Below are 23,041 nucleotides of genomic sequence, written 5' to 3'. Positions count from 1 at the left end.
GTGTTTTCCAGCCCTTTCAGAAGGATTGTGCAGTAAAAATACCAGAAGCCCAATTCTGTGCACACTCCCCATGTGTGTCTAAGCACCCACGCACAACTCTCAGTGATTTAGAGAGAGATTAAATTTGGCAGATCTTAGTACAAGTACCATTGAAGAGTACCCGTGTGTGGTATTTCATATGATGTTTGTGTGTGTGGGAGTAGGAACGCAGTTTCTGAGAGGCTGTTATCTGGCAGAGCAGATGAACAGTGCTGTCAGAGTGCCCTGTAGAGTGTATTCCCTCCAGGCAGGGAGTCTGGGAGAGAGATTCCTGTAGTATCCTGTCATGGACTCATTTATTCCCTTTAACCTCGGTGCCTCCCCGTCTTTCTCGGTACCTTCTTGACACCCTGTACTTAATGCCCCTCTCTCCCGATTGGCCAAGGGGATCGTAAATGATTGAGTGGTGGTGTTGCCGTGGTGTAGCGTGCCAGGACCAGCGGAGGGTGGCTGATAAGGATCAGAAAGCTCGGCCTGGGGCCGCTTCATGCCTTATAAGGCGGTACCTCCCAATTCCCCTGCAAAGGGGGCAGAGCACTTTAAGAAAAAGTGCAGAGCGGAGCAGCCGGGGAACACTGCTTATGTCGGGACAAGGTGGAATTATAGGATGGGATGTAAGTGTACTCGAACTCTGGACAGGGAGTTGTGGTGTGAGAGCGTATGGGGGTGGGGTGTCCGCTTGAGCGAGGTGGCGGCTAACACTTATCTCCACTTGCAGGAAGGAAAACCTCTGACAACACAGCAACAGGGTTGCGCTTTCTCTCTCTCTGTCTCACACACACACACACACACACACACACACACACATACAACTCTCTTAGAGGGTAGCCCTTAAACAGAGGAAGAGCGCTCCTCTGACGCGGAGGAGTCTTCTGAAGTAGGCTGATGACCTCAGGCTCTGAGGAAGAGGAGAGATGAGGAAGCACGTCAGCACTATTCCACTCATCCATGTGACTGAGGTAAAACATGTTTGTATACTTTATCGATGTCTGCACCACTATCTGTGTTTATGTGTGTTTGTGTAAAACTTTCTATCTATAAGCATGTGTTAAGTAATGCTGAAGCCCTTTTTGCTCTTTTTGTGGGACTGACAAGCTGTAAGAGTATATATTGACCTGAAGAGTCAGTTGACGAGTCACATGCAATCAGCAACATACTTCTGCACCTCAACGTCTGTTCATGTGCAGACTTTGATCTGGTCACATGAGTTGTTTGTTTCAGAAAGATATGAAGAGACACTTTTCCTTTGAGTTGCCGCATCCATTAAATGTGCCAGTCATTGGCACATTCCTCATGCCAGGATGGTGTATTTTGATGTCTCATGACAATGTTGCCACGGACATGGCATTCTGAAGACAGATTGTTGACTGGATTAAAAAAAGACATATAGATGATAAGGGCTGAAATGAATTCCTTCAGATGGATAGGATGTAGAACTAGCATATCAGAGGTGGTGTTTTGGTCATTACAGCCATGCTGACAATCAACTTAGCAGCAGGAGCCTACCAGAACAGGGAAGGGTTGTGATATTTGACAGTCAATTGCAGTTTCAAACATGTTGCACCATGCCTGAGTGGCTTGTGTGTGTGTCAAGTAATTTGACCTCAATGCTTACGTAATGTCTGAAAGAATGTCATTATAATAAACTGTAGATCAAGCACACCCCTTACGCTTACTGTCGGCTCACAGAGTTCCTGTCTTATCTCTTTGTTTCTGAAAAGAATGTTAGTGAGGTTGGTTTTATCATACTGCGGGTGCCAGATGGCCTGATTCAAGAGTCTCCCAGTCCTCTCCTCTCACAGTATGTGTCCATCAGTGTCACAACCATTCAAGCATTTATTATCCCTTCTGACTGTGCGTAGAGTATTCTATCATCTGGGCCTTCTTCCTACAGTGTGTGTGTGTGTGTGTGTGTGTGTGTGTGTGTGTGTGTGTGTGTGTGTGTGTGTGTGTGTGTGTGTGAATAATGTGTGCATGTCTGGATGTGTGTGTGTGTTTGCGTCCCACTCCCCATATGCCTGCATGTTTTGTGTACTCAATGTGCACATTTGCAAGAACCACAGTAGTATTGTGTGTTTAACTGTTAAATAACATGTCCAGTGCAATGGGTGACTTTGAATGTGGTTTCTGAGGCCATCTGTGCCAGTTTAAACCATGCCCAGACAAACAGAGCCAAACCAGTTATTAACCATTCTTAGAACCATTCTATGGTGCATTGGAAAAACCTGTTAAAATAACCTTAATAGCCCGCACAACCCAGAAAATAGCAGAATGGAGCATAATTATACAGTACTTTGGAGAATAACATCTGAAGGAAAGCAGACTCGCACAGTCTCCCTTCTTTGATTACAAATCTTTTGTGCCAATACTGCACAAGGAGGTGTATTCACTCACTTTATACAAAGGATCTAAATTTAGATTGATAGTCGTCTTACCTGTGGTCACCACAGATGCTATGGTAACCAGTGTGGCGTCTTCGATAAGATGCATCGCACGCCTTGATCTTTGGTCTGTTTTCCTTTCCCCTGGTCCTGACTGTTTATCCCATAATAGTGTTAGTATCTTTGAGGACATCATGGTGTAAAGCCTAATATATACGCTACTGCGTCCCATAATAGTGGTAATCACTTTAAGATATCATGGCGTAAAGACTGAGTTATCCTGTATAGCTGACGACGGTGTCGCATGTCGAATATGACTGATATTCAAGCTTGCAACGTGGCGTTATAATACGTTTATTTTCGGTGAGCAACACCACCGTGCGATGAAGTATGAATTAGGCTTAATGTGTCAACAACATTGCCTCGTATCTCATTACTACAGTGATTTTGTGTTTGTTTTTTTTGTGTGTGCTGCTGTGTAGATATGCATGTGCATGCCTTTGTGTCTCTTTATGTCTGAGGCTTGTGCTAGAAGATCACAGTGTGGGAGCCATGTGACCTGCAGTATTATGAGGTCAACACTGGCCTTCCCAGATCCTTCCCTAACAGTCCCAGTGGAGCAGCTGTCCTATGCTCTGGTGATACACAATCTACTGTCACAGTGACCTCGGTCTTGCCCGCCCCAAGCTCAATAGCTCCTAATTGGACCTGGAAACCTGTGCGTATGACTCCCCAGCATTGATGATCCCTGCTGGACCACAGCCACCTGCCCACACTATTAGAGTGGCTTCTATATTCTTCTCTCAGCCTTAACTCATTCAGTGCCAGACTTATTTCTGGCTGTGTTTGCGCAGTGCCAGAGATTTTTCGATTTTTCTTACCTTTTCAAGTAGTCACAAAATATTTATCTCCAGTATGATCGATCCCCTGATGGTTGCTAATCACTGAGGGCTTCACTGTGTGGTTTCACAAATGTCAACGAGGTCATCGCGACATTAATTGTCTGCCTTTGAGCAGCAAATCTTCGGATCATGATATCTTGGGTTCTGAACGCCCCCCCCCCCCCCCCCCAAAAAAAAAACCTTGTACACGTGTCAGCAGTCACTGTAAAATCACCTTACATTTCTCATATTTATGTCATGGGCATATATCTCAATTTGTCACTATGTATACACAAAAACGCCTGCGTATGCATTCACATGCACACTCATGCACATTTTAAGACGCGTCAACATGTTGACATGTTAACTACCCATTATGACCAATTCCATAGAAAACCTTGATTATAGGTTTGAAATAAGAAAGTGTGTGTGTGTGTGTGTGTGTGTATGTTGTAATTAGAATCAGGAGGTGTATTATCCTTCTGTCTAAAGTGTGTGTGTGGGGGGTGGTATGTCTGAATAACAGTGATCCAAATATGTTAAATAGTTTTGTTCTCAGTCAAAAATAACCTTGTTTTGTAAATTTTACTTTATAGTGTTGTCTCCTTCTGCCCAGAGAATGCTACTTCAATACATAAAAGTATGAGTCATTTGCTTGAACTGAGTATATGTGCTTGTTGGCATTGTGTGGATGCTCTCACACGTCAGCAGCCATTGCAAATTCACCTTCCATTTCTTATACTTGTGCCACTGGCGTGATGTGCAATTTGTTACCATGGGAACCTGAAATATTTCTGCCAGTTGTTCTCATTGCAGTCTGATTGCCAGAATCTGGGCTCCCTGCAGCCATTTTTAAAACCGGTAGTCAAGTCACCAGCCTTAGTGTCAAATTGGACAGTGATTTTAAGCTTGACAAACATATTAATTCCGTTGTCAAGTCCAGCTTCTATCAGATGAGGCTTTTAGCCAAAGTCAAGTCTTCTGTAACCCTTTTTGATTTTGAACGTCTTATCCATGCTTTTATCTCAACCTGACTTGACTACTGTAATGCACTTAATGTTGGCGTTAGCCAAGCCTGCCTGTCATGCCTACACTTAGTCCAAAGCGGTGCTGCTCGCCTCTTAACAGGTGCACGGAAGTATGATCACATCTCCCCGATTCTTTCCTCCCTCCACTGGCTCCCTGTTCGTTACAGCATTCAGTTTAAGATTGTAATGTTTGTTTTTAAAAGGATCCCTGGCTAATAAGCCAAATATGCCTTAATACATTATAATTGCCCTCTATAACTAAAATAAAAAATGTAAAACACCTTAAATATTTTATTTATTTTAGAAACAGTTAATGTAATTTGTCCATGTGTGGTCTAGCCCTATGGAATTTATGGAATGCATGTGCAAAACATTTTTTTTTAAATATTGATTTGATGATCATATTAACCTTAGGAAGTATTAAGTTGTTTTTTATTTTCACACGCATTCCATAAATTCCATGGGCTACGTTTGAAACGCTGTCCAATTCGCTTTGTAATTTCATATCCGGTCTAAAGCGGATACGGAAACAGCTGTTTGTGTGTGTGAGTGGAAATGATTGGATACAGTAGGCGGGATCTAAACCCGGACTGAACGGTAAACAGAACCCGGACCAGCTTGGGAACACTATCATGAGGATTCGGTGATTATTGCGTCTGTTTTATCACCCAAAAACAAGTTTCAGATATATATTTTTTTATGAATGTTTAGTAAGAGTCATGAGTTGACAGTACTTTTCAAGGGGTTTAGCTTGCTGCAAGCTGATTTATATGACTGCCATTGCCCCCTGTCTATTGTTTTACCTTAGATTTGTTTCAAAGTGCTGAGTGTACAGCACTTTGGTCCAACGCTGTTGTTTTAAATGTGCTCTATAAATGAAGTGGATTGGATTGACACATACAGTACGTGCATATGCATGCTTATACCCATATTAACACACACGTCAACCTGTTAACTACCTATTATGAAGATTAGTTAAATGAAAACCTTACAATGTGCCATGTGAAATGCCATTACAATGTGAACATGTGTGTGTAAATTCTAATTAGAATCATTAGGAGGTGTGTGAGTCTTAAGTGTACATGCACGTACAGCAGTATGTCTAAAGAACATCAGTGGTCAAATAAGTATTTGTTTTCACTCAGCTATCAAGGGAAATTAAATGTTAAATAAATGTGTATTTCTGTCTGTGTGTACAATGTGGATTATATATACACTGCTCAAAATAATTAAGGGAACACTTTGATCCCTTAATTCTTTTGAGCAGTTTTTGTTAGCAGTGTGTACACAGTTTACACACTACACATAACTACACACTTTACAAATAATTAAGGGATCAAAGTGTTTCTACATTTCTTTGAGCAGTATATTATGTGTAGGCTAAAAGGCTATTGGATATTGTATCTACATTTCACAGCATGGAATTTGATTTCTGCCCCGATAATGCTACTTCAATTTACTCCATACTAGACGAAGTATGAGTCATTCGCTGTGTAAATGGAAATGATTCTTGATTAAATGAGCTCTCTCCATCTCCGTGTATGTGCTCCTGTTCGTGTGTATGTGCATTTTATTACTGCAGATAAAACAGGTGTGTTTTGTTCCTTTTGATGCGTTGACGTGTGAATGGTCGTGATGATGATGATGTCAGAGCAGCCAGGATGCGTCGCTCTCAGCCAGACCTTTTATTCTCTCTCTCTCTCTCTCTGGCCTCGTCCTTTAAAGTCACAACTCTCTCTCTGTAACTTCATCCCTTTGTACCCCCTCATAGTTATCATATTTTCTCAGAATGGACCTCTGACCACTTAAAACGGAGGACAAAGGAGCTGAAATGCCACAAGCTTGGTGTTTTGGGCTGTGACGTAGAGGCGCATGCAGAGATGAAAGAGGAAGGTGACACTATGGGGGTCCCAATGCTGACCCCCACCAGCACTCTTTGACAAAGTGACCCTTTAGATCATTATTTCAAAAGGCACCTGGAGCTCACATCACAGCATTTTGCTCTCGAACCACGTTGATCTATAAACTTTGGTAATTGAGGTTGCTCCAGGGAACAAATCTTCAGATAGCTCAAATATACGTATTGAAATTAATTTGAATGAATATACTGTTACGATTACAATGTGCTAAAAGAGTGTCCCTCCTAAGCAGGTCTGTGTACACGTATGATCCTTTGTGACGGGTTGTCAGTTCCAAAACAAACAAACACCCATCCAGTGTATGTTTTTCATGTTTGACCATGAACACTGACAAACACCCAGTCAGTTGCATTGTCTCTTGTTGATCAGAGAGCTGTAATAAAGTGGTCAAACAAATGAATAGCACGAACATGGGTCAATATCCCTGTCTGACTTTACAGACGGTTGTATATACCATGTACTGAAGAATTCAGTGATTAACACCTCAGCAGAATTTCATATATCTTTCCCTGAGTTTCAACTCCCACCAGACTTTAGATTTACCATCAGTGCCCCATAGAACCGCCACTATTCATGTCTAGTGTGCCCATTCATGTGTCCCTGATTTAGTTCCCCTGCTGTGCTGGGTACTGACAAAAGACGCATGGTTGAATGGGGGGAAGCTTGAGGATGGGTGGATCTCTTTACCCCACCCAAAGATAAATTATGTTGAGCTTAAAACGAGAGGGGGGAGTTATGGAAACGGGAGAAGGGAACACTTATTTAGCCATGTGATGATGAGGGAGGAGAGTGAATGGAGGTTTCTTCTCTTTCTGGGTCTCTGCTGTCCAGCTAAACTTAGCTGGGTCCTCACCTTATTAAAACAGACTCTGCACTGTTCTGCTTTGAGTTATGGTGTCATTTTGGCAGATTTTGGTGTTGTCCAGTCGTGTCATCTGGTTGTGTTGAGCATGTCTCGCAGAAATAAACCGTCCTCTTTTTCTAATTAGTTCTTAGTGATGTGTTGTGGTTGTTCAGACTGATAGTCACGGTCCCCATAGCAAGAGAGGTAGCAGCAACTGTGTGTGTGTATGTGTGTGAGAGAGATCATTCAGCAGTTGTCCTCCAAGAGACCTAATTGAGGCTTATCAGAGGCAAGGCGGAATCAAATTAATTAAAATCCTGACTGAAAAGGTCACATTAAATCAGTGTCAGGAGGTTAGGTGATGAATTTTGTTTCATCGTGAAGTTGTTTTTACTGAGAGCTATAGAAATACATGGATCAATAGTTATGACTCTGTCAGTCTGGCCAAAGTGCTGAAAAGAAACCTAGGGTTGTTTTTTATTTTCCTCTATTAGAGATGAGTAATTGGCGACATTTTATTTTATTGTTTTGCTTTCTACCCCTTTTTCTACCCAATTTATGTTATCGTCATGCCAATGAATTCCTCCCGACACACATTTCTGTGTTGTAGAGCCTTTGTTCTACTCCTCCTCCCACCCAACACTCCCTGCCCCAACACCCAACACTCCCTATACTGTGCAATTGAAATCGGCCACTATAGTTACTTTAGAAGTAAGTCTAAGGCCTAAACTTGATAAAAATCTGAGATTCAGAATATGAGCCGAGAGGAGATGTGGAAAGTCTTTAACTGAAAGTGACAGAAGGAAATAATCATCATGACAGAACATGAAGGACATAATGTGACAGCCAGGATATGATACAGAATCTGGCACTAGCAATCACTTGTTATAAAAAAGTATATGTGGGGAAAGGAACAGAGTGTGATTTACGGGCAGAATAGACACAAGCTCAAGTAGAGAAGAAGATTAGTGTGAGATGAAAGGGGACGTGTTTTGGACTGCACCATTCTGCGGGGGTTATGCAATACAAATAAAGAAAATCTGCCACAACTTCTGTGCACTAGCTATTGAGAAACGGCCAACAGGATGCACAGTTGTGCTATGCCTGACTGTGTGTGTGCGGATATGTACTGTACTGTATATCTCTGTCCCAATTCAGACAGTTCTGGCTCAGCAGTGGCAAAATATTTATTTGTTCAATAAAGGGTTTTATAAGAGACTGACTCAGACAGGTACAGTTACAAGCAGTGAAATGTTGGTGGGATATGTTCCGCAGAGACTGCTAATACAATACAGTATAACAAGATAGAAGTAATACTGGATAACAAGAAATAATACTGGATGTAATGAAGCAGTAGGCATACGTATATCTTTAACTGCAGTCAAATTTACAAGCAGAAGGCATATTATACATTAAAAGCTGTTGTCTATTCAGTTGTCATGTACATTGTGCAAGTAATATTTTGAGGATTCTTAGTTTATTTTGATGTATTATTTTAGTTTTTTGACCATGTCTCTAAACTCTCCATTCAGGGCTCTTGACAGCCGTAGGGAAGAACTCTTTCCGAGCCTTGAGCCCTGCGCTAGACACCTCCAGCGCTTATCAATTCACATCATCACAAACGGTCTGTTACTAGGATGGTGTTTGCCCTTCATAATTATTTTTGCCCTACTCAATCACACATAAGCTAACCAACTGGTTCAGGTTAGGCACTGTTAGTGTGGTTATGTTTGGGCGTGGGTTTGGTGTTTTAATTAATTCATTTTAGTTAAGGTTAGGTAGTGTTCGTATGGTTTAAAGTTTTCACATGGGTTTTGTGTGGTTAGGCTATGGATCTGGGGATGGAGTTCAGATTCCATCCGACTGCTGAATAGATAATGCACCTATCATGTATCCCAATAAAATAAAAGAAAGAACTTATAACACAATTTTACAAATTTACAACTCGAAACCATTGGTGTCCAGTCAGAAATGTAATCTTCTCATTTTCTCTTTTATCCAACATATTGCATATTCTGTTATGATTCAAGACATCCACACCCCTCCACGATGAAACATTCAATATCCCTTATTTGATTATCTAGTAATTGTTTAATCATCCTTATCTTATTTTCTGAGATATTTGTTGCTGCCTTGTCTTCCCCTTGAGATCGGCCCAAGAGTCAGACTTCCAGCTGGGGAGCACAGCCTGTCACTCACATGCTATACTGGCATTAATTACAGGGGTGTGTGTCTTGAGTAGGAACATGTTGTAACAAACAAGGAAATGAGGAAGACACAATCTGAACAGACACTGCTGTGGTGAGGGCTCACTTCCCGTCTGGCTCAAAGACAAAGTAATGGAAGGGCCTGATTAGGATGACTTGTGTGCCTATCATCTTTCTGTGTCTCGTGCTCTCTTTTTCTCTCTCAGACACACACACACACACACACGCATGCACAGTCACACTGCCCTGCCCACAACCACATAAGGTAACACTTAAGTCAGTCGTTTTAGCATGGGGGTCACGTTACATAAGCAATACACAGTTTTGAGGAAGCCAGTGGGAGCCTCATTGACTAATCTAAAACATGTCAGTTCCCAAAACATTCTTGAATCCCAACCAGTACATTACAGACCCTCCGACTAAACATTCCATACCAGCACCAGTGTTCCTAAAGCACATTGCGATGGTTGAGGTCAGTTTGCGTTCACAGCTTGGAGAGAGTCAGGAAGTGGCACAGGAAGCATCATAATGAACACAAACATCACGAGTGGGAAGAAGGAAGGAACAATGGCGTCTTGTGATTATCATCATACATTGCATACATACTTGCATAGACACGCAAATGCTTCATTTCATTACGCAAACATTTACAAAATACAGGGCCTTCATTCTCCCTGCTCTATTCTGAGACATTGTACACTCACTGTATAAATTATTGAACTCAAATGTTGTGTGGCTTCTCTGCCTTTCTTGGCTAATGGGATTCTGATCTGGTGACATGTAAATAAAGTATGTGCATTACAGTTCAGATATTAGATGTATTTGACAGTGGAGTGTGATTTCCCTTAAGTGGATCAATGCAGCCAGAGGCAGGCTTGACTTCAAACATGATGCTGCTGTAAGCTCTGAGGCAGGCTTGACTTCAAACATGATGCTGCTGTTAGCTCCGCAGCTCCACAAGTAATGAGCTGCAGCTCCCATTAATGATTTGCTTTTAATATGTGTGCACACAGAAGCCTGAAGCCACTCTCTGCAAGCCCATTGCTGATTTTCTTTGCCAGATCAATTCTACTTGCAAAAAGAGTGCCAGCTTAGACCAAATCAGATATCTAATTTAATTCTGAATCACCTTGCTCTCCTAACACATCTTTCTTTCTCTCACACTCACACACAGTCGTTTGACAAATTAATAGCCTATGGAAATGGACTGGAAATGTATTAGGCAATGTGGATTGATCAAAGCAGAGATTTGTTCTGGGTTTGATGTAGTATGTGCAATCAACTCTGAACATCCTCTCTCTCTCTCTCTCTCTCTCTCTCTCTCTCTCTCTCTCTCTCTCTCTCTCTCTCTCTCTCTCTCTCTCTCTCTCTCTCTCTCTCTCTCTCTCTCTCTCTGTCTGCACTCACACAGAAATATGAATTAATCAGACTGGATCAGATTCAACAGCAGGGTTGCATTGCTCATGGGACACACGCCATGCAGGAACAGGAGCACGCACATGCATAGATTTAAAACAACTTTAAATTCACACCTCAAAAGTTAACAAAGGCTGCTGACCGACGGTTGTCACACCAGCATGAATTATCATAGGATTGAGCCTAGATGCATATCAATTGTCCATTGTGTGACCTGTAGTGTAGGTGTTAAGCGGCGTGCGCGTTACGTCTTTATTAAAATGGAGTGCAACCACATACCAAATCAGCAATGCAACACTGTTCAACAGATTCAACAGCACTCACATTTCCCGTGTTCTATGCCCTGCAGGGCTAAATCATGGAGTTCCAGAGTGTCCAACCTGTCAGCAGACACTCTCATCACAGCGATTAACGGCTGTCTGACTCATTCACTGCTTTCTCTATGCACTTTAACTCAAAGTGCTTTATTTGAATCACAAGACGTATACCTAACATTGCCACAGCAGCTGTACATGGCCAGTATAACAATTAAATGATCTCACTCTCCAAAACATCTCCAAAGGCAACTGACCTTGTAGTACCAGAGGGACCTTGGAAGTCATAAAATGGGCTTTATTTCAAAATAAATAATTTTTTGAGGAGGGGGTATGTAGGCACCCCTTATTTAAATTTTGATTAGCCACTGAGATGTGTTTGTGTGTGTGTGTGTGTGTGGGGGGGGGGGGGGGGGGGGGGGTTAGAGCAAGGAATGAGTGGTGTGTTTAAATTTGTGGTGACAGATGTCAGGTGTGGAACTGGAGGACTTGATATGACGGAATGAATACTTAATATGTACTTGTATAGCAACCTGCCAACTGGCCATGGTCACATGACAGAGCCACTGACTAAACTAATTACTTTCTGCTGCTCTATAGCTCTATACTGTATAGTCCCACTGTCACTCTAAAACATTAATGACATTGTCACCGTTTTACACAGGACCCAAATGCAGGAAAGGAGTTGATATGTAAAACCAAGTTTACTGATACACAGGCTTAATACAGAAATACAGACCATTGATACACGGTTATAGTCACAGACACTTGAGAGACATAATGAGAGACATTTACTTTAATGTCTTTTAAATTATTAACATAGTCTTCAGTCCCTGGACCATTGTAAGGTAACTTAATAACAATTTAACTTCTGATGTGTTCTACATACTACCCATCCAAGTTATGTGGCCATTGGCCAGTTGTAACATTATCTATACAGGACCCCAATGGAAACAAGCCATAGCTTTCTTGGGTATAATCATCTTAACACACCATGTATTGAACTGTGCTTTCCTGTGCTTTTTTTTTCAAACTGCTAATAAAGAATTCAATCAATCAATCTGTTAATTGAAAGGTATATTAGCTTGCTGCATAGGCCTATACCTTTGGAAAGCCACACAGATTGACTGAATAATGGTGAATAGCCATGATGACTGGAGCGATCAGACATCTCAAGGCCACTTCCAATCAATTTGAGTGTTTTCTTTCTAGAACCGTTAGAAAATACATTTTCAGATTTGTGGAGCAAGCTGATCTATATTCAGCTGCTGCTGGTATATGACTGTGTCATTCTTGTTTTTAGTATGCCTGCAGCTTGTTAACTCGTGCTTTTATTTTTGAACAAAAAAAACCTGTCTGGAGATTCTTTTATAGATTATAGATCTTTAACTCTTGAGAGAGTAACATTGTTAAACTTCTGCATTACTTAATTTACAATAAGTATACACAATTAGAGAATATATAATAATTGTTGGATCAACCTTTGCCTGTTATCTCTCATATGGCTAAACTGGCAGAAAGAGACTCGCTCAATGCAAAAAAATAAGGAAAACTCCTTATACAGACTTTAAGAAAATATATTTTCTTTATTCTATATAATGATCATCTGGTGCTCGGTGCTCATAGTGAATTTTAAAAAGCAAACGTTTCAGTCCTCCTATGACCTTCGTCAGTGCTATGGCACAGGCCCAAGACTTAGAATATTTTGTTATCGTTGGATACGATTTTGTCCACAATTCCATGCTACACAGCATGGAATTGTGGACAAAATCGTATCCAACGATAACAAAATATTCTAAGTCTTGGGCCAGACTGAGAGTCTAAATCTCATCAAACGGTGGTCCGTGGCTCAAATGCCGAATAAATATGAAAAGGGTCGCAGACCACTGGTCTAAACCTCTCCCCAGTCAGTCCCCTCGTAGTCCAGTATGGTGGGCGGGGTTAAAGCGCACATTGTTTGACTCCCTGGATTGGAGGATTAGCGCCACAGGGGACAGAAGGGAAAGCGATCGTCGCCGCCCCCGGTCGCTGATAGCGGCAAGTAAGAACTGTCGATGTAGGTCCTACATCCCGTCAATGTCGGAGGGCAACTACCAGCTTTGTAAAAGCAGGGGCGTGGGGTTTCAATGTAAACGAACTGCTGGAAACCATCCATGGAACTATCTGTGACCGGCGCTTGTGGTGCTGCAGTTGGGAAAAGTTGATCACAAGTAGAGGGAGATCTAGAAATTAAACAAACGGCGTAATGGTAAGTATATGACAATGACATCCTCTGACTGTCATCCTCTGTATGTTGTAGGCTACCTCAGAGGTGTGACATGTCACATGTAGGATATGTATGCATGATGTAGGCTAATAGCACATGGATCATTTCTGTCTGCTTCTACGTTTGTGTCTCCTTTTTGGCCACGTTGTCAAAAACTAGTTTGCATCAGTTTTGCGCGAGATAAAAGTTGTTTAATACATTTGTTATTGATTTGGTCTGACCAACACTATTTCGTGAATTAATATACACATGACGATGGAAATCTTTCTTTAATCATGCTTCTGTGTGAGTGTCTGTGTGTTGTCTGTCATCAGTCACTTCATGCGGTGCTGAACACACTTCTGTGTTCTCTCCGCGTAAAGTTTTCAATCACGCCATGCATGCTCTTCCAGGCTTACAACAATACATGTTGAATAATTATTTATCCAAGCGTACTCTGGTCCGTCGAGCAGTTCGTCTTTGTTTTGCTTTTGTAAGAACAGGTTTAACAAGGCAGTGTTGTTGTTGTGCAGTTGCTGATGACATGACAGGCAAACATGCGTTTATAGGAGCTTTTAATCGTTCCTGTCACCAGCAACGGTCACCAGCAATCAATGCAGACCAAGTGACACAGAAGGGGAACGCGTTATATTTCCCTTTTTGACGCCGCTGCAACCAGGGTTGCCATGTCCGTTCATTGTAAGCAACTTTGGGCTTGTTTTCTGTGTAGTTGCTTGCCATGGTTCACATGACGCTCGTCTGACAGTCATGTTTCAGGGCTAGGCTTGTTTATAAAGTGTAGTTGCTTATTTGGGCCCGCCATCTAAAAGTATTTTGTGACTTTACGTCCTGTACAGATTGGTGTTGTTAAAAAAAAAAGTTCAGATCTGCAAGCTCACGACGTGTCGCATCGTGATGCATTGTGAGCTTGCAGATTGGCTATTTTCAAATATCCGACGTTCATGTGATGATGTGACAGTCGCTTCTTTGGGGCTTATTTTCAGAGACCTAGTTGCTTATTTCTCTTGCAGAATCTGGCAACACTGACTGCAACGCAGAACTCGCAAATGGTTGTATTTTTCCTGCATTTACCTGTTGTTGCCTTAGGCAGCAGCAGCAACAATGGTAACTGAACAAAGCAACATCAATATGTATGACTCAAAACGTCATTATCCATCCTATGACCCAGTTTCGAGGGGGCTCACATAGTAGGCTATGGTTCAGCTTTGCACTGCACAGCCATATGTAAAACACGCACACACATACGAGATATTTTACAGTTTGACAGTGATGGCATGTCTTCAATATTTCAAGATTCAAGATGTTTATTGTCACAAGGATGCACTGTGAAAACCCTAGGTTGGGGGTGCTCCATAATACACATACATAAAAAAACAGTTCATAAATAACAATACTAAGCTTATCTAAAAGGTTAAAAACACATTAAAAAACCCAGATCAGCATACAGGGCCATAAAATCACAGAAAATGTTTATTGTTTAGATGTATTTAGCAGTCTTACAGCCTGGGGGAGGAAACTGTTCGTCAGTCTGCTTGTGCTGGCTTTGATACTCTGATACCTCTTCCCTGAAGGCAACAGTACGAACATACTGTTCTCCAATATTCCTCAAAGGACGTTTTTACCAAGCCATCCATGGCCAAAATCCTCACTTTTTGCTGCACAGGGGGACTGGAGGCTGACCATCCATACAATCATTGGTGTGGAAAGCCTGGCTCCCAAAGGGGGGATGCTGTGCATGTTTTGTCCAAACGGAGGGAGAGAGCGAGAGAGAGAGAGACATTCAACAATCTGTTGCAAAATCTCCCTTGTTCTGCTATCTATCATCATATTTCATGACCCTGCATGATGATTAGTGGCTCCTGTGTGTTTTTGTGTGCCAGTCAGGGCAGATACTTGACATCATTCATGTCAGGTAGTGGTTCTACCTATACCCCGTTTTCACATGTAATTCCAGGCCAAAAGCCCTCCTCTTGTGTGATTATGTAATTTCCTCAGACCTGAGGGAGAGAAGAAGACAGCCTCCACGTGGCCTCCCCTGTAAGTAGCTAAAGAGTAGTTGCAAGGTTGCATGCCCTTTAAGCGAAACAAATGTCTTCACAACGTCCACCGACCACAGCCCCAGCGCTAGCGCTTCTCCAGCTCAACGTCGAAGGTCTCACCATTGCCAAGATCAACATCCTTGAGCACATAGCCAGCAAAAACAACGTGACAGTGATCACCCTGCAGGAGACCCACCAGGAAAATAAGAACATCCTGAGGGTCCCTGGGTACACCTTGGCCGGCCACATCGCCAATAAACATCATGGCACTGCTACATTTGTCCGCAAAGATATGGCCTGGTCAGCCGCCGGACAATCTCCAGAGGGTGCAGAGATAGAATACATTACAACCAAAGTGCAAGACACCACCATTGTCAACGTCTACAAACCACCACCCAGTAGACTGGTCCCATCGTCCCTGCCAGATGTCCCAGCCCCTGCCGTGTACGCTGGTGATTTCAACAGCCACCATACAGACTGGGGTTACAGCAGCTCCAACACTGATGGTGACTTCCTGATAGACTGGGCCTCAACTGTCGATGCTACACTCCTATACGACCCAAAGGAGCCACGCACCTTCTACTCTGCACGATGGAACAGCACCACCAATCCAGACCTGGCTTTCGCAAAATGGCATAACAACCAGTCACTCCCAGTAAGACGCATCCTGGACATGTTTCCCCGGTCACACCACCGACCATCGCTCATCACCATCCCATCCTTGGTCCAACCAGTGCAAGGGAGGGATGTCAAGAGGTGGAACTTCCGCAGAGCAAACTGGGCAGGCTTCACTAAGCAAGTGACCAAGGCAGCTGTTGGCCAACAACTTGAACGATGCCTACGACTCGTACTGCAAAATGCTGCTGGCTGCCGCCAAGGACAACATCCCCCGCGGTGTGCGCAAAGCCTATGTCCCCTGCTGGGATGAAGAATGTGAACAACTTCTTCGCTCCCATACAGGAGCACAAACCAGCGAAGACAGGGACAAAGCAGCAGACGACCTATTCTGCAGGTTAAATGAAAAACGTAGGCAACGATGGACTGAGACAGTAGAGTCAATTGACTTTACACACTCCAGTCGACAGGGGTGGCAGACCCTGAACAAGCTGACTGGAAGGTCAACAACTCCTCCGCAGTGCCCCATCACTGCAAACTCCATCGCGTCGCTCCTGCTGAGCAATGGCCGCTTCCCTAACGCAGACAAGGACTTCAATAGAACAACATCAGCAAGAGTCCACGAGCTGCTCAGGGCCCCAGGATGCGATTCCAACCTATCCATCAACTTCACGACGAAAGAGATCGATCTGGCCACACAACGCCTGAAGACTGGTAAGGCACCAGGCATAGACGGCATCCACCCAGAGTACATGAAACATCAAGGCAAGAAGGCAACTGACTGGCTCTGTTCCTTCCTTTCTGCATGCCTCCAGTACTCAAAGCTGCCAAAGATCTGGCGTCGTGCTAAAGTGATCGCCCTGCCAAAGCCAAACAAGCCGAGCGATGACCCAAAGGGATACCGGCCCATCTCACTTCTGTGCGTACCCTTCAAGCTCCTTGAACGCCTCATCCTGGCACGCCTCACCCCAGTGATCGACCCCCAGCTGCCCAAAGAACAGGCTGGCTTTCGAAGCGGTATGTCAACAACAGACCAGGTGACCCTTCTGTGCCACGACATAGAAGACAGCTTCCAGGCAGGAGAGAAGGCGGGTGCCGTCTTCCTAGACCTCACGGCTGCCTACGACACTGTCTGGCTGCGTGGGCTACATATGAAGCTTCTGGAGACCATCCCAGACAAGCACATGGTGAGCTTCATAATGGAGTTGCTGAGCAACCGCAGCTTTCGGCTACACACCAGTAACGGCCAAAGCAGCAGGGTGAGAAAGCTCAAGAACGGTGTCCCGCAGGGCTCAGTGCTAGCACCGATGTTATTCAACATCTACATCCACGACTTACCCACAACAACATCAAGGAAGTACGGCTATGCAGACGACCTGGCCATTTTGCTCAGCAAGCCATCCTGGGAAGCAGTAGAAGAGGGCCTCTCTGAGGACATGAACATTCTGTCCTCATACCTGAAGAACTGGCGCCTGAAGCTCAGTGTTGAGAAGACCGTATCAACAATGTTCCACCTTTACAACAAGGAAGCAACCCGTGAAATTAACATCATGGTTGAAGATGCCCGGCTACAGTCTCAGTCCTCCCCGACATACCTTGGGGTGAAGCTGGACAGAACACTGTCATTCAAACAACACCTGGACAGTGTCAAGGGAAAGACCACCGCCCGTGCCGCATTGATAAGCCGTCTAGCCGGTACTACGTGGGGAGCCACCACAAAGACACTGCGCATCTCCACCGAGGCTCTGGTGTTCCCCGCCGCTGAGTACTGTGCCCCAGTCTGGAGCCGTAGCCCTCATGTGAAAAAGCTGGATGCTGCCCTCAACACCGCCCTACGGACCGTCTCCGGATGTCTACGAGCCACCCCATCATACCAACTACCTGTCCTCGCTGGAATCGCTCCAGCAGAGGTCAGACGAGAAGCCGCCACGCTGGCCCTCGCTCGGAAGGCACAGATGAGTGAATCCCACCTCCTCCACAAGGTCGTCACGGAGACACCACAGCGCGTGCGCCTCAAGTCCCGGCGCCCCTTTGCCACACAGGCCCAGGAACTGCTCCGCACAACACCAGCGGACACCTCCAAGGCTTCCTGGGTGAAGGCAAGATGGAGGGACCAGTGGAAGGCAGCAGAACCATCCAGGCTCCACAAATACATCGAGGACCCAGCAGATGTTCCTGGCCAGCACCTCCCACGCAAGGAGTGGACAACCCTCAATCGCCTGAGGACAGGTGTTGGACGTTTCAATGCATCAATGCACAAGTGGGGTCTCACAGACAATGCCCATTGCGAATGTGGGGATCCAGAACAGACTGTGGAACACGTTATGACCAGCTGCCCCAAATACCGGCCACCTAATGGTGATCGTGGTTTAATTGACCTAGACAATGACACACTGGACTGGCTTGCTGCAACGGAGCTGAAGGTCTAAGGACATACGACAGAAGAAGAAGAAGACCTGAAACCTTTTCCTAGATGTATGGACCATCATATCCAAGGCCATCTGCGGTCCATTTTTGTTGTTATAACCTATAGGTTAAAAAAATCTGCTTGCATCCCCTCCTCCTTCTATCATACATAATTCAACAGTTTATACTGTTAGATCATGGCTTGGGGCATTTAAGCCTGTTTTATACGTGCATGTCAGTGTCACACACTGACAACAGCAGATCTACAAGCTCAAAAAATGTCAGGTAGAATTGTTTGTAACACTTGCCATGTCTATAATGCGTTATAAACCTAGGCAACTATAATTCATTATAATCTGCTGATAACACTGTATGATTATAGTTATAAACATTCATAAATAAGCGTAAAGCTTTATAACAATCATAACACATTATAAAGCATTTTGTAATGACTTATAAGATCAATTATAAATGCATTGTAATATGCTTAAAACACTGTATAATTACAGTTATAAGCATTCATAAGTACTCATAATACTATCCATAAGTACTCATAATGCAATCATAACACATTTTATATTGAGAGTATGCATCCCATGTTAATTCTCATAGTTGTAAGACAAAATCATTTTATATTGCTTTATCATTTTATGCATTATAATCACTGTTAAGGTGCATTATACTGTCATAAGTCACTATAAGAGGTCATTTGTTGCTCTAAGAAAAATATTAAATCTTATCATTATGAAATGCTTAAAATGTTGTTATACAGCATTCTGCAGATTTGTGAGTGCTTATAGCTATAATTATACGCACCATAGACATGGAATGCATAGCAAGTGTTACCGTGTATATACACACATACACATACACACGCACATACTGATGTGTAATGGCCGTTTTGGGATATCTAGTGTGCAAGTATGCAATTTTGGCCTATAGGGTATAAGGCTGGATGAACCCTATTGACATTGGTGACCCCAATATGCAGAGCATGAAGCTGCACAGCCAATTCCATTGCAGTCGAGGCAGTAGTTGTCTAAATCTAGTTTAGGACCAATACGTGATGGATGGACTGACATTGCTATCCTTAGACCTCTGTCTCTACTAGTGGGGCTGCATACATGTTTAAAGGTCAGACAAAAGGACTTTTTAAGGTCCCAAATATGCTGTGGACTTGTTAGTTTTTTAGCGGCGCTAGCGGATATTAGCCCTCTATACCTGGCTTTTGCGTCAACGTTCTGATTGGTCAGGCTCGCCAAAGTTCTGATTGGTCAGGCTCGCCAAAGTTCTGATTGGTCAGGTCCGTCAACGTTCTGATTGGTCAGGCTCGCCAAAGTTCTGATTGGTCAGGTCCGTCAACGTTCTGATTGGTCAGGCTCGCCAAAGGTCTGATTGGTCAGGTCCGTCAACGTTCTGATTGGTCAGGTCCGTCAACGTTCTGATTGGTCACTATTCATGACATCACTATGTTACTATTCATGACATCACTATGATGTCATGAATATAGAATTAGATGTGTGATGTGTGATTTTTTTCTTCTGTGTCCTATTTTTAGCGGCGCTGGCGCCGCTCTATACATAGTATAGAGCGGTCCTGCTCTATACCTGGCTTTTCCGTCAACGTTCTGATTGGTCAGGTCTGTCAACGTTCTGATTGGTCAGGCCCGCCAAGGTTCTGATTGGTCAGACCCGTCAACGTTCTGATTGGTCAGACCCGTCAACGTGCTGATTGGTCAGTCGGTATAGAGCGGATCCTGCTCTATACCTGACTTTGTCCGTGTTCACCGTCAACGTTCTGATTGGTCAGACCCGTCAACGTTCTGATTGGTCAGACCCGTCAACGTGCTGATTGGTCAGCCGGTATAGAGCGGATCCTGCTCTATACCTGACTTTGTCCGTGTTCACCGTCAACGTTCTGATTGGTCAGACCCGTCAACGTTCTGATTGTTCAGACCCGTCAACAAAGTGATTGGTTTAACTGGATATTGGTTTAACTGGATATTGACATTATAAACGCATATCGATGACATAATGTATCAAAAGGCGCCGCTACCTTCACACAGGGTGTGATTTTTTAAATTTCATGTGACATTTTTATTGCTATATTTTAGATAGGAGAATGTAGAGACCCCTCCTCCTTCTATCATACATAATTCAACAGTTTATACTGTTAGATCATGGCTTGGGGCATTTAAGCCTGTTTTATACGTGCATGTCAGTGTCACACACTGACAACAGCAGATCTACAAGCTCAAAAAATGTCAGGTAGAATTGTTTGTAACACTTGCCATGTCTATAATGCGTTATAAACCTAGGCAACTATAATTCATTATAATCTGCTGATAACACTGTATGATTATAGTTATAAACATTCATAAATAAGCGTAAAGCTTTATAACAATCATAACACATTATAAAGCATTTTGTAATGACTTATAAGATCAATTATAAATGCATTGTAATATGCTTAAAACACTGTATAATTACAGTTATAAGCATTCATAAGTACTCATAATACTATCCATAAGTACTCATAATGCAATCATAACACATTTTATATTGAGAGTATGCATCCCATGTTAATTCTCATAGTTGTAAGACAAAATCATTTTATATTGCTTTATCATTTTATGCATTATAATCACTGTTAAGGTGCATTATACTGTCATAAGTCACTATAAGAGGTCATTTGTTGCTCTAAGAAAAATATTAAATCTTATCATTATGAAATGCTTAAAATGTTGTTATACAGCATTCTGCAGATTTGTGAGTGCTTATAGCTATAATTATACGCACCATAGACATGGAATGCATAGCAAGTGTTACCGTGTATATACACACATACACATACACACGCACATACTGATGTGTAATGGCCGTTTTGGGATATCTAGTGTGCAAGTATGCAATTTTGGCCTATAGGGTATAAGGCTGGATGAACCCTATTGACATTGGTGACCCCAATATGCAGAGCATGAAGCTGCACAGCCAATTCCATTGCAGTCGAGGCAGTAGTTGTCTAAATCTAGTTTAGGACCAATACGTGATGGATGGACTGACATTGCTATCCTTAGACCTCTGTCTCTACTAGTGGGGCTGCATACATGTTTAAAGGTCAGACAAAAGGACTTTTTAAGGTCCCAAATATGCTGTGGACTTGTTAGTTTTTTAGCGGCGCTAGCGGATATTAGCCCTCTATACCTGGCTTTTGCGTCAACGTTCTGATTGGTCAGGCTCGCCAAAGTTCTGATTGGTCAGGCTCGCCAAAGTTCTGATTGGTCAGGTCCGTCAACGTTCTGATTGGTCAGGCTCGCCAAAGTTCTGATTGGTCAGGTCCGTCAACGTTCTGATTGGTCAGGCTCGCCAAAGGTCTGATTGGTCAGGTCCGTCAACGTTCTGATTGGTCAGGTCCGTCAACGTTCTGATTGGTCACTATTCATGACATCACTATGTTACTATTCATGACATCACTATGATGTCATGAATATAGAATTAGATGTGTGATGTGTGATTTTTTTCTTCTGTGTCCTATTTTTAGCGGCGCTGGCGCCGCTCTATACATAGTATAGAGCGGTCCTGCTCTATACCTGGCTTTTCCGTCAACGTTCTGATTGGTCAGGTCTGTCAACGTTCTGATTGGTCAGGCCCGCCAAGGTTCTGATTGGTCAGACCCGTCAACGTTCTGATTGGTCAGACCCGTCAACGTGCTGATTGGTCAGTCGGTATAGAGCGGATCCTGCTCTATACCTGACTTTGTCCGTGTTCACCGTCAACGTTCTGATTGGTCAGACCCGTCAACGTTCTGATTGGTCAGACCCGTCAACGTGCTGATTGGTCAGCCGGTATAGAGCGGATCCTGCTCTATACCTGACTTTGTCCGTGTTCACCGTCAACGTTCTGATTGGTCAGACCCGTCAACGTTCTGATTGTTCAGACCCGTCAACAAAGTGATTGGTTTAACTGGATATTGGTTTAACTGGATATTGACATTATAAACGCATATCGATGACATAATGTATCAAAAGGCGCCGCTACCTTCACACAGGGTGTGATTTTTTAAATTTCATGTGACATTTTTATTGCTATATTTTAGATAGGAGAATGTAGAGACAGGAAAACAAGTTCAGAGCAAGAGGGGTGACGTTAGACAAGATGGCGGGTGTCGGTTTAGTTCAGTGCACTAACTGGTTCAGCCACCAGGTGCTCTTGCATTGGAACTGTAAGAGAAAGATTTGCATATTGGGAACTATCTCCCCTCAGACAGACAGATTGATAAATTAACTTGCAGACAGGTACTCTTTCTCTCTGACAAGTAGTGAGGTCAGGCAGAAGGTCTTCTTGACTGTCTGGGCCCTCTTACTCATCAATATTGATGATATGTAAAGGTCAGTTTACTGAAGGTCTGAATGCGAAGGTCTGGGTAGATTACAGATGGCAAACTTGAGGTGTTTTATGTGTGCACTGTCCGCACAGTAAGCATCAAGTAGCTGTCGACACTAGCACCCGATATGTATGTGTGTGCGCGTGCTTGTGAACGTGCATGTGCATGTTTGTTTTTTCCCCCTTTAGCAAGGTTAGCATTAAATAAAAAACAACACTACAGTATATTCATTAGTAAGGTGTTGGGTCAACACAAGCCACCACAACAGCTCCAATGCGTCACGACAATTTGGCATAGATTTTA

The 23,041-nt window shown here is 43.3% G+C and overlaps 2 protein-coding genes across 3 annotated transcripts in view; one reads left to right on the top strand and one right to left on the bottom strand.

The window, feature by feature from the left end:
• The window catches only part of prkcq (protein kinase C, theta), a 148,118-nt gene that overhangs the window by 8,148 nt on the left and 116,929 nt on the right, over positions 1-23,041 (bottom strand). The window lies entirely within an intron of this gene.
• Positions 416-23,041, top strand: part of tmcc3 (transmembrane and coiled-coil domain family 3) — a 44,838-nt gene continuing 22,212 nt past the window's right edge. The window contains exons 1-2 of one of the 2 annotated variants that reach the window (XM_084049817.1): positions 416-653; positions 758-998. In XM_084049817.1, coding sequence (XP_083905943.1) covers positions 954-998 — 45 coding nt within the window. In that variant the 5' untranslated portion in view covers positions 416-653; positions 758-953. Of the gene's footprint in view, positions 654-757; positions 999-13,038; positions 13,278-23,041 lie in introns of those variants that run through there. The other variant, XM_084049818.1, reaches the window with a different exon arrangement.

The sequence above is a fragment of the Gymnoscopelus microlampas genome (genome assembly GCF_963454915.1).
Source record: "Gymnoscopelus microlampas genome assembly, chromosome: 23".
In the NCBI taxonomy this organism is placed as follows: domain Eukaryota; kingdom Metazoa; phylum Chordata; class Actinopteri; order Myctophiformes; family Myctophidae; genus Gymnoscopelus; species Gymnoscopelus microlampas.
Note: the sequence above shows the minus strand (reverse complement) of the source record. Positions and strands in the feature narration are given on the sequence as shown.